This window comes from Nomascus leucogenys, chromosome 6, assembly GCF_006542625.1.
Source record: "Nomascus leucogenys isolate Asia chromosome 6, Asia_NLE_v1, whole genome shotgun sequence".
Classification (NCBI taxonomy): domain Eukaryota; kingdom Metazoa; phylum Chordata; class Mammalia; order Primates; family Hylobatidae; genus Nomascus; species Nomascus leucogenys.
Genome location: NC_044386.1, coordinates 47,015,415 through 47,034,688, shown reverse-complemented (window position 1 = coordinate 47,034,688; position 19,274 = coordinate 47,015,415). Strand labels below are relative to the sequence as shown.

Sequence of the window (19,274 nt, the reverse complement as noted above, 5' to 3'; positions counted from 1 at the left end):
TTTATTTATATTCTCCTATTTTGTGTTTGCTTTGTACAGAGGGAAAAATTCATAAAACTACTGGACCAGTTACATAACTCTTTGAGGATTGATCTGTCAAAGTATAGGGTATGTACAAATTTACTTGCCTAAAAGAAAACTGTTGTTTGGTCTAGAGAATTTCTTGCCATGTTGTAAAAATTATCCATCATGTAATAGAAAAATAAAAATATATTGACCTCAGGTGCTGTCACCCTTAGAAATAATCCAGCAGGTCTCCTTCGTTGTTCAGATTCTTTGCCCCACGTAGACTATAACAATACTCTGTGTATGTGCGTGTGTGTGTGTGTGTGTACGCACATGCAGCTTTAATTTTGTAATTTTTAAAATAGCCATCAGATTCAATGACCCTCAGCTAATTCATGAAGTAGACTATGGCAAGGTCCTCATTTTGAAAGCTCATCCTTTGTTACTGAAATATTCTGCTGATATTTCCCCAATTTCTGAGCTTCCTACTTAATTTACTGCTTCATCCTCTTTCCTCCTAGATCATGGTACCGAGAGTACCATGTGCTCTTGCAAAGCTGCCCAGAATTCATTGTCAACAATTCTATATATCACCTCCTGGGGAAACACATACACATACCACAAATATATTCATATACATATGTGCATAAATATACACACATATAATTTTAGTTATAAAATATCTTAGTTATAAAAAGTTACAAATTTTAGTTATAAAATGTCTATAGTAATAACTAATAGATGCTGTCTTGTATCTTACATTCTTTAACAATGTATCCTAAACATCTTTTCTTATTTGAACATATCTATCTCCCATGCATTCATTTTTAATTAGTCTCTTATTGACAGATACTTTAATTGCATACTTATGGAAATTATAATACCAAATTTAATTTAGTATTGTTTCATGTTGGTTATTTCATGTTGGATCTGGGGCCAACATAATGAGAAGAGAACAACCATTAAGCCATTGAGAGAGATATTTGGGGGCGACAAAGGCCTGAAGCCACCTCATTCACCACCTCATCATAGGCACACTAACCCTGTTCAAGTTCATGAATATCTCGTAATTAGCGATGGTTTTCCTAATGGCTCTTTAGAAAAGCATGTTAATACATGAAATTGACCAAAGTAAAAATTGTTTCTTAGTTCAAACATTTTATAACTTTTCATTCCTTCAAAATTATAAACATCTGTATTTTTAAATGATACTTCTCATCAAACCTGGCTAAAAGAAACCTTTTGTTAAAATCCATAGTATTTCAGGAAAGACTGTATGATGCAAACTTATTTTTTAACTTTTAAAGTATTTTTGTGACTAAAAGTAAATGCAGCACATGTATAATTTCCAAAATTTTTTTTAAAAAGTAGTAGTTATCTTGAGAAAATCATGAAAATTTTTTCCTGTGTATGCTACACTTCCTCCTTTTAGTAGCAAGACTATTTTAGAAGCAAGCATTAATAACATAACATTGTAATAATGATATTGTTTTGCATTTATTGCATTGTTAGTATAAATAGAAGAGTGCAGTTTTCCAAGGGTAAAAATATAATATTTCCAAATTGTTTATGTTCTATAATGTTTTATGATAAAAATATTTTAAGAATACTTTAAGAGTATTTTTAAAATTGGATACTGTTTACTTTCCATTTTCTTTCATGAGAAGCTGGTTTTAGTTTATTTTCCCACTGGAGGTTTGCTGCTGACAACCTTATCCATTTTCTGTTTCCTAATTAACCAGGAAAACTTTCCTGCAAGCAATACTGAAAGACTGCAAGACCTGAAATCAACTGTTGACCTGTTAACAAGTATCACCTTTTTTAGGATGAAGGTATCTCATTTTATTTCTGTCACTGTTTTGGTGTGACATAGAATACATTCATCCCCTGGTAAAGTCTTGCTTTACCCTCCTCTTGATCAAGTACTTTGTTAACCCCATCGATTAAGCTGTACTATCTTTGCCTGAACTCAATGAATCTTCCAATATAAGGTATAGTGAAAAAGAGATTATCCTAGACACTTAAAATACTCTGATGCGTTTGGCTCTAATTTAGTTCTCAGTTAAATCTCTCTTAGATAAAGCTCTCTAGTAAGTGGATGTGGCACTTAAAAAATTTCCAAAGAATGTTAAATGGAAATGGAGTTCACTTCTAATTTTAGTTTTAACTTAGATGTTTTGCTGACTTTTTTTGCTACAAGAAAGTAGCTGACTCTTTTAAATTTACCCCAATTGTGGCCACTTCCATTTTCAGCACTGGAAATGTCTGTGTAGGAATATGTTTGATCACCTATCTATTGGTGTAATTGGCTAGGCCTTACAAACCAGGTATTTCTTTTTAGATATATCATTTCTGCTTTAATTGCGAGTTCTCTGCAGTCATAGTTCTGGCTTGCAGTGCAACTTATGTAAAGCATTTTCAGAAACTACTTGCCAGGCTGTGGGCTAAAATATACGCTCTTTGAAAGAGAGTATTACGATGCTTATTCAGAAAATTCCTAAATAGGAACAATTTTTTTCTTTGCATTTGCCCATAATTTTTTTTCACTAGAACCTCTAAAAATGGCATTTTGTAATAAAAGAGAGACACAAAGGGAAACCATACTATATTAAATTTCATTTAGATTCTTTAAAGTTGAATTAAAATTCATTTGGTTTAAAATCAGGTTAACTGGGTGACTAGGATAAATAGAATTTACGTCAATTCTAATCTACTGTCAGTAGCTATTGGAACAATGTGCAGATAATGATGGCGAGACCCAATCAAGTTGACTTAGATTGACAAGTGATGTCTGCCATTGACACTGAGGAGTGAGGAATGGGAGTGAGGGTAGGGCTTGCCAGCACAGTGCTACCCATCTGCCATGCCTCCTTGCTTAAAAGCACTATCTCCTTAAACTTGTAACTATTCTTCCCCAACCCTCACTACCAGCTGATTACTTTGCTTCCTATTTCAATGAAAAAACAAAAATAGGAGGAAAGAAAGAGGAGAATCCTCAAGCTCCAATCACATACTCCCACCACCTACCCCAGTAGGTACCTCCTTGTATGTGTCCTTATATTCTTTCTTTTTTACTATTGATGAGCCATATGTTTTCTTAGAAAATGTGGTCTCTTCTACTTGTGCAATTGATTTTGTCTTCTCTTGTGCACTAAAATATTGGTCCAGCAATACTCTCCACTCTCCTGAATTGTCAGCTTTCCCTTATGTATGTGCTGTTGATTTTACAGTCTTCAAAATACTGCTTGGCATCACTTTCTTCTATAGCTACTACCCCAGTTCATTTCCCTTAATAGCAAAACTCCTTGAAATAGTCATCTATACATTTCCTTCCAATTAATTTCCTCCTATTATCCTTTCAACAAATTTTCTTCTCCTGTTATCCTTTTTTCTCACGGCAGAGAGTAAAAATCACTCTTTTGTTGTACAGTCCTATTAGTTTTGACAAATGTGTAGTCATATAACCACCAGAGCAATAAGATACAGAACAGTTCCATGAGCCTACAGAATTCCCTTGTGCTGTACCATTGTCGTCAACCCTTCTCCCACATGCTGGTAACCACTGATTTGTTCTTTGCCTGTAGGTTTGCCTTCCTTAGAACATCATGTAAATGAAATTTTACACAATGTAGCATAACACAATAGAGATTCATTGGTGTTGAGTGTATCAACAATTCACTTCTGTTAATTGCTAAGTAGTAATTCTTTGTTATATATGTACTACCAACTTATCCATTCCCTCATTGAGAGATATTTGAGTTATTTACAATTTTGGTTTATTACAAATAAAACTGTTTTAAATAAGCATGGGATTATAGTTGTAAACATACGTTTTTTATGTTCCTTGGGTTAAATCCTCAGCAACAGTGTGTGAGAGTCCCAGTTGTTCTGCATCCTCTAGCAAAACTCTTGGGATTTTCAATGTTATGTATGTATGTTTGTATGTATTTATTATTCTAGTAGAAGTGACGTTGCATTATCTTAATGTATTAATTTTATTTGTCTAAAAATTAATAATATTGAGAATTTTGGGGGGGTTGATTTGCTGTCTGAACATCTTCTTTTGTGAAGAATGTTGAAATTTTTACCCATATTTATTAGCTGGTTTTCTTACTGTTAAGGGCATTTTAATTTTAATTATTTTAAATTGATAGATAAAATTGCATGTATTTATTGTGTACAACATGATGTTTTAAAATATATATGCATTGCAGGATGGCTAAATCTAGCTAATTAACATATGCATTACCTCACAAAGTTATCATTTTTGTGAGTAGAATATTTAAAATCTACTTTCTTGCACTCTTCAATAATACAATAGTCTTGAGTTTTGAGAGTTTTTATATGTTTTGAATACAATTTTTTGTCAGATATGTGATTTGCTATTATTTTTGCCTTGTTTGTGCCTTGTCTTTTAATTGTCTTAAAAATATGTCATATAGTAAGTTTTTAATTTTGGTCTACTTTATCATTTTTTTTCTAATTATGGATAATGCTCTTGGTTAAACCAACATCACAAAGAGGTTTTTTGGTGTGTTTCTTCTAAAAGATTGGTTTTACCTTTTGTATTTGGGCATATTTTTTATTTAGAATTTTGGGGTTTTTTTGGTGGTTGTTTTTGTTTGATATAAGTGTGAAGTGTGAGTCAAGGATAACATTTTACATATTTATGTTAAATAGTTCCAGCAGCATTTCTTAGAAAGATTTTCTTTTCTCCACTGAATTGCTTTTGTATTATTGTAAAAAGTTAAATTGACCATATATACATGGGTCTATTTCTGAACTCTCTATACTGTTCAATTGTCTGTACATCCACCACTACCATCCTGTCTTGATTACTGTGACCTCACAGCAAATCATTAAAAAAGATAATGTGCATCCCATCTCGTTTCTTCATTTTTCACAATTGTATAGGTGATTTTCATCCTTTCTGGGATTTTAATTGAGATTGCATGTCATCTACAGATCAATCCGGAGAGAACTGACATTTTAACAATATTAAAACTTCAACTCTGTCCTTAGTTTTTGACCACACTGTAATCAGACTTTTACTGTCTCACTTCACCAAAATTAATTTGTCAACATCTCATGTTTTATTTCTCTCCGATACCATTGGCTCTTTTGGGAGCGGGGCGAGGGGTGGGGCTCTCTACTGCTTTATTCTTTCTCATTTGTCTGTTGTCACAGATTTAGAATTATGTAAGATTTAACCGGATTTATTTATTGGACCTCTTCTCTTCACTATCCATACTCAACCAGTGTTGTTTCTTTATATTCTTCTGTAAGCTAATAATTTCCAAATTTATGTCCCTAACCAGAACTTTTCCACAACTGTAGATTCATTTATCCAATTATCTTCTTGAAATTCATGTATATGCCTAATAGGCTTCTTAAACTGTTCAGAATTGACTCCTGAGCTCCCATCCACAGTTTTTCCATTTAAATTGAAGTCACCTCCCTTATAGCAGTTGCTCAGGCTAAAATATTGGGATCAACTGGGGTCAGCTCTCACACCAGTCATCCAGTCTGTCAGAAAATCCTGTTAGCTCTTTTTTTCTAAATTTTACCAGAATATGATCTCATCTAATAATTTCTAATTCTACCACCTTGGTCAAGCATCATCTTCTCTAGACTAGATTTTAACATTATTCTCACAATTGGTCTTTTTTTTTTTCATAGCCCACTTTAAGGCAGCATAAGGGAGCCTTATAAAAGGTAGTTTTTTTTTGCTAAAATTAGGCCATTTTGCTCTTATGCTTAAACTATCCACTTCTTCCCACCTCGCTAAAAGCTGAGATTCTTATAGTGGTCTATATGTAGTTTCCCCTTGTTCTCACCCTGCAGCTTCATTTACTATTGCTGTTTATTGTATTAATTCTATTCCACTGAAATGCTTTCCATCCTTCCTCTGTTTTACTTTTCAACATGCATCATCATGTAATATATTTTACATATTTATTTTATTATCTACTTGAACTTAAGCCCATGAGGAAAGGGATTTTTCTTTCTATCATTCATTGCTGTATCACCATTATCTGGCATATAGGAAGTGATGAATATTTGTTGGATGATGGAATGGAATGAAATCAATGCATGAAGTACTAACTGGTCACGTTAAGTGTTTTTATTTGAGTGTTTACAACTATTATCATTTTCAATAAGTTTTTCTATCAGAAAGTTAAAATGTTTACACATTTAAAACCACATGGTAAGATGACACTTACTGCACATAGAAAAATCAACTGAAAGTATTTATTGAATATATATTTGAGTAGTTTATACTAGAATACTGTGTATTATATTATTTTATTTTATTTTTTTTTTTATTTATTTTATATATATTTTATTTTATATTTTATACTAGAATACAATGTGTTATCGTTGCATTTGAGAAAATAAGTGTCTGTCTTTGTCTGTCAGGTTCTGGAGCTGCAAAGCCCCCCAAAAGCAAGCATGGTGGTGAAGGACTGTGTAAGGGCTTGCCTGGATTCTACATACAAGTATATTTTTGACAATTGCCATGAACTCTACTCCCAGCTAACAGACCCGGTGAGAAAATACGTATGTCTTTTATAATCCCCACTTTTGTTTCTAATATCTGTTTCAATAAGTTTAGCCTGATAGTAAATAGAAAAGTATGTTCATTTAATTTCACATTAACTGCAAATTTGAGAATTTCTATACTTTTTCTTCACTTTTGAATATCACTTTCACATACATGAACTAATTCACTCCTTACAATAACTTTATATAGTAAAGGCACGTATTTTTTAAGGTTTTAGCTGAAGAATCAGTTTCAGAAAAATGAAGAGATTTTCTCAAGGTCACACAGTGGGTAGGTGGCAGATTTGGGACTAGACATTAGGATTCCAACTCCTATTTCTATGTTCTTCTCCTAATTCATACTGCCTCCCATACCATTTTATTTTATTTATTTATTCTTCCTGTGTCCATGAGTTCTCATTGTTCAATTCCCACCTATGAGTGAGAACATGCGGTGTTTGGTTTTCTGTCCTTGCGATAGTTTACTGAGAATGATGTTTTCCAGTTTCATCCATGTCCCTACAAAGGACACGAACTCATCATTTTTTATGGCTGCATAGTATTCCATGGTGTATATGTGCCACATTTTCTTAATCCAGTCTATCGTTGTTGGACATTTGGGTTGGTTCCAACTCTTTGCTATTGTGAATAGTGCTGCAATAAACATACGTGTGCATGTGTCTTTATAGCAGCATGATTTATAGTCATTTGGGTATATACCCAGTAATGGGATGGCTGGGTCAAATGGTATTTCTAGTTCTAGATCCCTGAGGAATCGCCACACTGACTTCCACAATGGTTGAACTAGTTTACAGTCCCACCAACAGTGTAAAAGTGTTCCTATTTCTCCACATCCTCTCCAGCACCTGTTGTTTCCTGATTTTTTAATGATGGCCATTCTAACTGGTGTGAGATGGTATCTCACTGTGGTTTTGATTTGCATTTCTCTGATGGCCAGTGATGATGAGCATTTCTTCATGTGTTTTCTGGCTGCATAAATGTCTTCTTTTGAGAAGTGTCTGTTCATGTCCTTTGCCCACTTTTTGATGGGGTTGTTTTTTTCTTGTAAATTTGTTTGAGTTCATTGTAGATTCTGGATATTAGCCCTTTGTCAGATGAGTAGGTTGCAAAAATTTTCTCCCATTCTGTAGGTTGCCTGTTCACTCTGATGGTAGTTTCTTTTGCTGTGCAGAAGCTCTTTAGTTTAATTAGATCCCATTTGTCAATTTTGGCTTTTGTTGCCATTGCTTTTGGTGTCTTAGACATGAAGTCCTTGCCCACGCCTATGTCCTGAATGGTATTGCCTAGGTTTTCTTGTAGGATTTTAATGGTTTTAGGTCTGACATTTAAGTCTTTAATCCATCTTGAATTAATTTTTGTATAAGGTGTAAGGAAGGGATCCAGTTGCAGCTTTCTACATATGGCTAGCCAATTTTCCCAGCACCATTTATTAAATAGGGAATCCTTTCCCCATGTCTTGTTTTTGTCAGGTTTGTCAAAGATCAGATAGTTGTAGATATGCGGCATCATTTCTGAGGGCTCTGTTCTGTTCCATTGATCTATATCTCTGTTGTGGTACCAGTACCATGCTGTTTTGGTTACTGTAGCCTTGTAGTATAGTTTGAAGTCAGGTAGCGTGATGCCTCCAGCTTTGTTCTTTTGGCTTAGGATTGACTTGGCGATGCGGGCTCTTTTTTGGTTCCATATGAACTTTAAAGTAGTTTTTTCCAATTCTGTGAAGAAAGTCATTGGTAGCTTGATGGGGATGGCATTGAATCTATAAATTACTTTGGGCAGTATGGCCATTTTCACAATATTGATTCTTCCAACCCATGAGCATGGAATGTTCTTCCATTTGTTTGTATCCTCTTTTATTTCATTGAGCAGTGGTTTGTAGTTCTCCTTGAAGAGGTCCTTCACATCCCTTGTAAGTTGGATTCCTAGGTATTTTATTCTCTTTGAAGCAATTGCGAATGGGAGTTCACTCATGATTTGGCTCTCTGTTTGTCTGTGATTGGTGTACAAGAATGCTTGTGATTTTTGTACATTGATTTTGTATCCTGAGACTTTGCTGAAGTTGCTAATCAGCTTAAGGAGATTTTGGGCTGAGACAATGGGATTTTCTAGATATACAATCATGTCATCTGCAAACAGGGACAATTTGACTTCCTCTTTTCCTAATTGAATACCCTTTATTTCCTTCTCCTGCCTGATTGCTCTGGCCAGAACTTCCAGCACTATGTTGAATAGGAGCGGTGAGAGACGGCATCCCTGTCTTGTGCCAGTTTTCAGAGGGAATGCTTCCAGTTTTTGCCCATTCAGTATGATAGTGGCTGTGGGTTTGTCGTATATAGCTCTTATTATTTTGAGATACGTCCCATCAATACCTAATTTATTGAGAGTTTTTAGCATGAAGGGTTGTTGAATTTTATCAAAGGCCTTTTCTGCATCTATTGAGATAATCATGTGGTTTTTGTCTTTGGTTCTGTTTATATGCTGGATTACATTTATTGATTTGCGTATGTTGAACCAGCCTTGCATCCCAGGGATGAAGCCCACTTGTGATGGATAAATTCCTCGACAAATACACCCTCACAAGACTAAATCAGGAAGAAGTCGAATCTCTGAATAGACCAATAACAGGTTCTGAAATTGTGGCAATAATCAATAGCTTACCAACCAAAAAGAGTCCAGGACCTGATGGATTCACAGCTGAATTCTACCAGAGGTACAAGGAGGAACTGGTACCATTCCTTCTGAAACTATTCCAATCGATAGAAAAAGAGGGAATCCTCCCTAACACATTTTATGAAGCCAGCATCGTCCTGATACCAAAGCCAGGCAGAGACACAACCAAAAAAGAGAATTTTAGACCAATATCCTTGATGAACATTGATTGATTTATTTATTTTTTAAGATGGAGTCTCACTCTGTCGCCCAGGCTGGAGTGCCGTGGAGCAATCTCGGCTGACTGCAACCTCCGCCTCCTGGGTTCAAGCGATTCTCCTGCCTCAGGCTCCCCAGTAGCTGGGATTACAGGCATGAGCCAGCATGCCCAGCTGATTTTTTTTATTTTTAGTAGAGACGGGGTTTCTCCATGTTGGCCAGGCTGGTCTTGAACTCCTGACTTCAGGTGATCTGCCTGCCTTGGCCTCCCAAAGTGCTGAGATTACAGGCATGAGCCACCACACCCAGCCTATATGTTAATTTATTAAGAAATATTTCAAAAATACAGTTGAAATCAAAACCACAATGAGATACAATCTTGTACCAGTGGTAATGGCTATTTTTATTATTAAATTTTTATTTCATTAGGTTTTTGGGGAACAAGTGGTATTTGGTTACATAAGTAAGTTATTTAGTGGTGATTTGTGAGATTTCAGTGTACCCATCACCCAAGCAGTATCACTGAACCCAATTTGTAGTCTTTTATCCCTCACACTCCTCCGACCCTTTTCCCAGAGTCCTCAAAGTCCATTGTATCATTCTTATGCCTTTGCATCCTCATAGCTTAGCTCTGACTTATGAGTGAGAACATACAATGTGTAGCTTTCTATTCCTGAATTACTTCTCTTAGAATAATAGTCTTCAGTTCCACCTAGGTTGCTGTGAATGCCATCAATTCATTCCTTTTTATGGCTGAGTAGTAGTATTCTATTATGTGGAGATATATATATATCACAGTTTCTTTATTCACTCGTTGATTGATGGGCATTTAGGCTGGTTCCATATTTTTGGAATTGTAAATTGTGCTGCTGTAAACCTGCATGTGCAAGTATCTTCTTTGTGTGTGGATTTCTTTTCCTCTGGGTAGATACCCAGTAGTGAGATTTCTGGATTAAATGGTAGTTCTACTCTTAGTTCTCTGAGGGATCTCTACACTGTTTTCGAAAGTGGTTGTACTAGTTTACATTCCCATTAGCAGTGTAGAAGTGTTCCCTTTTCACTGCATCTGTGAAGGCATCTATTATTTTTTGATGTTTTTACTATGGCCATTCTTCCAGTAGTAATGTGGTATTGCATTGTGGTTTTAATTTGTATTTCCCTGATCATAGTTATGTTGAGTATTTTTTTCATATATTTGTTGGCCATTTGTACATCTTCTTTTGAGAATTGTCTATTTATGTCCTTGGCCCAGTTTCTGATAAGATTTTTTTTTCTTACTAATTTGTTTGAGTTTCTTGTAGATTCTGGATATTAGTCCTCTAACAGATGTATAGATTGTGAAGATTTTCTCCCACTCTGTGGGTTGTCTGTTTACTCTGCTGACTGTTCCTTTTGCTGTGCAAAAGTTCTTTAGTTTAATTAAATCCCACCTATTTATCTTTGTTTTTGTTGCATTTGCTTTTGGGTTCTTGGTCATGAAGTCTTTGGCTAAGCCAATGTCTAGAAGGGTTTTTCTGATGTTATATCTTCTAGAATTTTTATAGTTTCAGGTCTTAGATTTAGGTTCCTTGATCTATCTTGAGTAGATTGTTGTATAAGATGAGAGATGAAGACCCAGTTTCATTTTCCTACATGTGGCTTGCCAATTATCCCAGCACCATTTGTTGAATAGGGTATTCTTTCCCTGCTTTATGTTTTTGTTTGCTTTGTTACAGATCAGTTGGCTGTAAGTATGTGGGTTTATTTATGTGTTCACTATTCTCTTCCATTTGTGTATGTGCCTATTTTTATACCAGTACCATGCTGTTTTGGTGACTATGGCCTTATAGTATAAAGTTAGGTAATGTGATGTCTCCAGATGTGTTCCTTTTGCTTAGTCTTGCTTTGGCTATGTGGGCTCTTTTTTGATTCCATGTGAATTTTAGGACTGTTTTTTTCTAGTTCCGTGAAGAATTATGGTGGTATTTTGATGGGAATTGCATTGAATTTGTAAATTGTTTTGGCAGTATGGTCATTTTCACAGTATTGATTCTACACATCCATAAACATGCAGAATGGCTATTATTAAAACATCAAAAAACAATACATGCTGGTAAGGCTGCAGAAAAAAGGGAATGCTTATCCACTGTTTGTGGGAATATAAATGTGTTCAGCCACTGTGGAAAGCAGTATGGAGATTTCTCAGAAAACTTAAAACAGAACTACCATTTGACCTAGCAGTTCCACTACTGAGAATCTCTACAAAAGAAAATCAGTTTTTCTACCAAAAAGATAAATGCACTCATATATTTATCACAGCACTATTCACAAAAGCAAAGACATGGAATCAACCTAGGTGCCCACCCATGGTGGACTGGATAAAGAAAATGTGGTGTATACACACCATGATATACTATGTAGCCATAAAAAAGAATGAAATAATGTCCTTTGCAGCAACATGGATGCATCTGGAGGCCATTATCCTAAACAAAATAACGCAGGAAAGGAAAATTAAACACTGCATATTCTCACTTATAAGTGAGAGCTTATAAAGATGGGAACAATAGAAACTAGGCCTACTGGCAATGGGAGAAGGCTTAAAAACTAACTATTGGGTTCTATGTTCAGTACCTGGGTAAGGGGATCAGTTGTACCCCAAACCTCAGCATCACACAATCTATTCAGGTAACAAACCTACATATGTACCTCATGAATCTAAAATAAATGTTGAAATTATTTTTAAATATTTCAGGAATACAAAAGAAAATATACAAAGCAAATCAAACATGTATATGCTTACTACCTATAACCATATGTTAACATTTTCCAATATTTCTCTGCTCTTGTTTAAAGACATTAAATGTTACACATAAAATAGTGTTTTGCTTGGGAGGCTGAGGCGGTCAGATCACGAGGTCAGGAGATCGAGACCATCCTGGCTAACACGGTGAAACCCCGTCTCTACTAAAAATACAAAAAATTAGTCGGGCGTGGTGGCGGGCGCCTGTAGTCCCAGCTACTCGGGAGGCTGAAGCAGGAGAATGGCGTGAAGCCTGGGAGGTGAAGCTTGCAGTAAGCCAAGATTGCACCACTGCACTCCAGCCTGGGGGACAGAGCAAGACTCCGTCTCAAAAAAAAAAAAAAAAAAAGTATTTTGCTTTGTATTTCCCAATCCCATCCCACTCCTTTTTAGTGCTTTGGAGATGAACACTATTCTAATATTGGTGAGTTTGAACATATTTTCACATATGATCAATGAACTCTTGAGTTTTATGTTCTGTGAATTGCCTGTCAATCTTTTGTGTGTGTTTTTCTTGGTTTTCTTGTCTGCTACTTATTAATTTATACAAAAATCTAAAAATATTGTGGATATTAATCCTTTTTTGGTTATGTGGATTTCATAGATTACTTCCCTCTTGATGACATGTCTTTTTGTTATATTGAAGTTTTCTAATGCATACTATGACATATATAGCTATTACTTCTATGCAATTGGCTTTTACAAATGTATTCTAGCTTGGGCAACCTGGGCAGCATAGCGAGACCCTATCTCTACAATTTTTTAAAAACATTAGCTGTGTGTGGTTGCATGTGTCTATAGTCACACCTACTTAGGAGGTTAAGGTGGTTAGAGTGAGCCCAGGAATTGGAAGTTAGAGTGATCTATGATTGTTCCACTGCATTCTAGCCTTGGTGACACAGCAAGACCGTATCTCTATTAAAAAAAAAGTGTCTATTGCCTATCCTTTCCGGAAGAGTGCACTTGCTCCACTAGATATTACAAATTGTGTGATTATCCATGAAACATTCTGTTTACTTGGGAGAGGCAAATTCTAGAAAGCAAATGTTAGATGAAGGCAAGTAAGACTCTTCCAAACTGGATTTTTAGCCAGGTTTCATATAATATGATATGTTTCTGGGGTCACTGTTTTTTTTCGTTTTTTTTTTTGCTTTATAGGAAAACAAATTAAGCTGAGTTTGGCATTGCATAAGCAAAACAGTATATAACCACATACTTGTTCGTAACTTTAGCTCATCAACTCTGTTAGATATGCTCTAGTTTTAAAACTTGGTCCTCCAGGATTTCTAGGAGCTAAATTGGTTCTCACTTGCACTTTCCCATGAATAGTTTTCTAATGACTTTTCTTTGTCTAATCTCTACTTTCCATCTTCCTCCCATAGGGCTCTTTCAATTCTTTTACATTTTTCAACATCATTATCTTTATTTTACCTAAAGGCTAAGATTGAAACTTTTTATTGTACCATGTAATTACCCATGCATAACTTTTTTTTTTTTTTTGATGGAGTTTTGCTCTGTCACCCAGACTGTAGTGCAGTGGTGCAATCTCAGCTCACTGCAACCTCCGCCTCTTGGGTTCAAGTGATTCTCCTGCCTCAGCCTCCTGAGTAGCTGGGATTACAGAGGCCCACCACCATGCCTGGCTTATTTTGTATTTTTAGTAGAGACAGGGTTTCACCATATTAGCCAGGCTGGTCTCGAACTCCTGACCTCAGGGGGACCCACCTGCCTCAGCCTCCCAAAGTGCTGAGAGTACAGGCGTGAGCCACCGCACCTGGCCCCATGCATAACTTTATAATCAATCTTACCAGACTTTACCAAGTTCAGTTTCCTACTCCTCACACTCCTGAACCAAACTGCTCTGCTCTCATGAGCCCTAAATTTTATAGTTTCCATGAATCAGCCATCCTTTTTCATATCCCTGCATTTATGCATCCTGTTCTATATGACTAAAAAAACTCTCCCTCCTTCCCTGCTTTCATCAAAATCCAGCTCAAATATAATCTTTGTTAAAGAAAAAAATTATTCATTACACCCATTAAAGAATGCTAAGGCAGACTATTCAAAGAGGACTATTACAATAGTTACACAGGAAGGCTACCGCAATGGGATTTTATAGTAGACAAGAGAAATTGGGCTCAACTATGAATACCACAGGGAAAAGTGGGAATTTATCACCAAGGAGCTGAGTTAAGGGGAGGGGCTTACTGGATAGAAATTACTAAGAGGTAACATTTGGGGTAAGGGGGGATCCTGGCTAACGGATCTGGTGGGATTCTTGCTGAAGGCAGACCAGGGTGATCAAATATCACCGGAAGCATTGTGGAGGAAGGAAATCTGATCAGATATCAAAGTGTGATCAGATATCAAGGATGAAAAATCCTGGCTAAACTGAGAAGATTCTTGCTAAATTGGGCAATGCAGAAACTAACATGGAAGTTCAAAAGTTGACGCCTGGTTAAAAAGAGAGCTCAGAAGAGTTTGACCAAAGTTTGGTCAAAGAGAGAATCTTTGTTATTTCCTCATCTACTAATTAATACTCAGTGGATGAATTAAACTGCCAAAGTAAAGTGGCCTACCTTACTTGATGTCTTTCTAATACATAAATAATAACAACAACAATAATAAACAAGCAGTTTATTTCTGTAAGAGAGCTTCATAGGTAGTTCCCATAAAGCAAACATGCCCCTAACAAAAAGTAAATGAATTATGTCACATCAAAATAATCTAATATAGCTTAATATTTTCTGACTTGGCTTTCAGAAAAGACAATTACATACTTTTCTGACCAGTTTTATCTTTAGGTAGATAGATCTTAGATTTTATGTGAAATTTTGTCAATGTACGGAATGCTTGGGGCTAAGCTTTAAATCTTGGAAAAATACTTTTTCATCAACATTGTTATTATTTGAAATTCTAAAGGAAGCATCCATTGGAGCTGAATTATTTAGGGGGCTAATGCTCTCTAGAGCCCTTTTGAAGCCATCTAGGAATATTTCATATGATTAAGGCTTATCTCCCCTCAGTTGGCTGCAACTCCATGCTCCTAAGAGCTCAAGTGAAGACCTTTTTGTCTTATAGCATACATCTCACCTGTCTTCAAATTCTAATTATTTAGCTCAAAATTAAATGCCTTCATTTCAAAACATATCCAGAATCAAACCACTTTTCACCAGATCTATGCTTCTACCCTGGGTCAAAACCATAATCATTGTTCGCTCGGATTACTACATAACTTCCTAAGAGAGCTCAACGTGTCTACCCCATCATCTTATGTCTGTTCTCAACAGAGCAGCCAGAATTATTTTTTTAAAAAGGAAGTCAGATTATATCACTCTTCTGCACAGAATGTTCTAAGGCCCTTCATTTAAGTTAAATTCAAAGTCCTACAAAACTCCACATGATCTGGCCCACGTTATGCTTCTCACCCCTCTTACTCTAATTCTGTCCCCTTGCATGTATCTCCATGTGACTGGAGAGCCAACGAAGAGTTGATGTGCAGGGAAGTAATGTGAACAATGCTTTACCCCTGCTTTTTATGACAGAGACAGAACTCAGGACAGTGCCAAGTAGGTGCTCACAAAAGCATTTGTTTAATGAATTGAATATATAAATAAACTGATTTTTCTCCAAATAATACAGTAAGCGATTATAGGTATATTTCACCTATTATAAACAAGATTGAATGAAGTGCCCTATTCTGTGGTAGACTCTCAGTGCTTGCCTAAGGCCTCTTGCACTTACTCTGGGTCATGTGGCAGGATCCCAGATGATGAGATATGGGAAAAGTAAATCAAGTCCACTTCTAGTCCCAACCCATAAAAACATCTTGTCACCTGCAGTGCAATAACCTGGAAGGATGCATATTCCAGATGGCATAGCTACCAGGTGGAGAAGGGCTGCCTGTCAGCCTCAGACTTTGGATGTTTAAGAAATAATCTTTTATTGTATTAACTCACTGATACTTGGATATTTATTTGTTACCATAGCACAATCTGGCTTATTTTGACTAATAGAACTTCTGCTCCTTTTCCAACCTGCCACCCCACTATATATTTAAAATATATCCATGTTTACGTGACTGTCCTATTTATAACTCTGGATCAGCTCCCCATTTACTCACAGGATGAAGTCCAGACTCTCCCATTATCCACAGTGCCTCTAAGATCTAAGCCTTGATTATCACTCCTGAGTTCAACATCATCTCCACATTTGCATTCCGTGATTCAGTACATTAAACTCCATGGTGACTTTGCCTGCCTTATATTTACCTGCCTGGAGTGTGCATCCCTTCTCCAAACTTCCCTTCTAACAGCTAACCCCAGCTCAGCTAACCTTTTCTTCAGAAAGCCTTTATAACCTCTTCTAGCTGGATTTGGTGTTTCGGTTCCCTAGTCTCATAATACCCTGACATGTCACCACCACTGCACTTATCATGGTGAATTTATTAGGTGCATCATGTGATATCAGTTTGACCTGTCTTTCCGGCTAAACCGTGAGTTTCATCTTTGTATTCCCAGTGCTTGGTGGTATACCTGACTCTGAGTAGGGTGGATAAACAAAGTAATTATCTAGTAAAAATAACATTTAAAAAAAAAGGCAGTGCCTTAGTTACTTATTTGTAGTATCCTTCAATGACTCTACATTAAAACCTATGGTAAGGAACATAATCTCTGATATTAAAACCCCTGAGTTCAAATTACAGCTCTACTTTTTAGCAATGTGGCCTTTATTAAGCTATTTAGCCTCTTCTTGTCTAGTTTCTTTATCATATTCATGCTACTTCTGTTTTCTCTGAATCCTCTCTGGATAATATAACGCCTTGCCTGAAACAAAAAAATTAAGAATTCCAGCACTGTTAGCCACAGTACAGTTCTGATTATTTAAATGTGGAATCGTACTTTCTCTCTCCAGAGGGATTTTGAAGAACCATAAAATAATAAAATGCTTAGGATAAAAAAGGAAAATCGATTTAATAGAAAAGTAGAAACAGCTGCAGTTAGAACGAGAGAAGTGTGGTCTCCGGAGGCTGGCTCTGCACTCGGTAGGTGGTATTTACCTTGGCTGAATTGCCAGGCTCCACATCTGCACTTCAGTTTAGCTTAAGAACTCCAATGTGTCAGTGTAGACAGAGGTCATTGGACTCACAGAGAGATACACAAAGGATCAATCTATAAACTGGATAGATATCTATCCAGCAGATACCTAATCAGCCCTATTATATGCCAGGGACTGGTGTAGGCTCTTACGACATGTCAGGGAACAAACAATAGTTTCTTTAAAATAAAAAATACAGTTTCAAACAGACTGAAAATGTTTTAGTTTATACTCTCCCAGGTGAACATCTATGTGAAAATAAAACCTGTAATCTGAAGGTTATTTTAGGAACCTGGAACAAGAGCAGGATGAATTAGCTGGATAATATTAATAGTGATTATTGCCGGCATGAACACATCCATTTTAATAAAATCTACGTAAAGAGACCCCCTAATTGTGGAATGAGGAGGATAGATAAGACTTTCTTTTTAAATGTGTTTTAAAAGAATTATGCTGAGCTAATGTCAGCATTAACTCAGTTCCGTGGAAACCACTCAGTGAAAGAACTTTTCTGTTAACAATGAAAACCTTTATTAACTGATTTCTACAGTCTCCCTCCACACCTACCCTGAAATAAAAACTTGTTTACACAGAGATCATCCACAAAAAGACGCCAAAAACCAATAAAACCTTTCTGCCTAAGATTCTGCTATTTTAAATGTATATATTTTGGTAAATGTTGAGTCGTTTATTGAATGACTACCTAAGAAAATTGTATTAAGATACGTCTTAACTAAAACACACGTACACTTTTCGTTCTGAAGCACACTTAGGGACTTTTAAAAATCTTATTTTGAGTCTGATTAGAAGGTTTGTAACTAAAAACAAGAACAAACGAAAGTTCTTGACATTCATGTTGATGATTTCTTTTGAAAATCATTTCTCCAAATGACTGTGTTTTGTTATAAGGCAGCATGAGTGATACAGATAGATGAATGCAGAGGAAAATGTGCTACCTACAAGTGGGAGTTGTATGTAAAATCAGTAGAAACATATTTCTCTCTTTATTAACTTTTGGATACATACACACACACGTGCACACATATGCTTAGGTTCTTTGTTTCCCTCCCAAGTCAAATTCTCTCGCTTCTTATCTCAAAGGAAATCTCTGTTATGAATTTCTTATTAGCTTTGATGAACATAGTTTCATCTTTATGTAAATTTATTACATATATCTATTATTTGTGATACAGTCTTTATCTCTATCAACCTGTGATATAATACGTTTTAGAAATAGGTAATACAGTATTATTGTTATATATACTAATTCTAGAACCAGATTGTCTAAATGTAATTATTTTTCTGTAATTTTTAAAGCTCAATATTAATTTTTGAGAGCTATCTATGCTGATGCATGTATGTGTAGTTTGTTGATTTTTACAACTGCTTACAGCATATACAGCAATTTACACATCAATTCCGATTTTTCACAATTACAAATAAGGCTGCGATGAATATCTTTGTAGTAGATGTGTAAAAATTTTGGTATAGTCTCTTAAAGGAGAAGGGAATACCCTCCTTTCCTCTACTTTTTCCCTTCCACTAGACAGAATGTGGATCTGATTTTGAGCCATCTTGTACCATGTGGACAGAAGCACCCTTTACTTTTCATATGCATTAAAATACCTTTTGTCTGAAACTCATGGTAACCTTGAGTTTAGTGAAAGCAAACTCCATTTATCTTAATATTGAGTTTGTAGCATATAACACTGTGCAGAGATCAATTAATGCTTACTAAATGAAAATTCTATCAAAAAACATCTCTTTGTAGTAGACAGAATGTGATATGTATACCACAATTTTGGCCACGTTATCCTCTGAAAATTCTTTGAGAAAAAGAAAATATCACCGTAGAATACTCTAAACTGGCAACTTACCTGAATTTAAATGTGGAAAATTTCAGAACGTCTATGCTTAATTTGTGGATGTATCTTTCTCAGTTATTTTAACCCAAAAAGTTGAT

General features: G+C 35.8%; 1 protein-coding gene across 2 annotated transcripts in view; it reads left to right on the top strand.

The window, feature by feature from the left end:
- UNC13C (unc-13 homolog C) overlaps positions 1–19,274 on the top strand; it is a 654,851-nt gene that overhangs the window by 351,210 nt on the left and 284,367 nt on the right. For both annotated transcript variants that reach the window (XR_004030428.1, XM_030814067.1), the window contains exons 15-17: positions 40–108; positions 1,749–1,838; positions 6,427–6,555. Coding sequence is in view for 1 of the 2 variants with exons in the window: in XM_030814067.1 (XP_030669927.1) it covers positions 40–108; positions 1,749–1,838; positions 6,427–6,555 (288 nt within the window). In the remaining variant the exon portion in view is untranslated. The remainder of the gene's footprint in view (positions 1–39; positions 109–1,748; positions 1,839–6,426; positions 6,556–19,274) is intronic.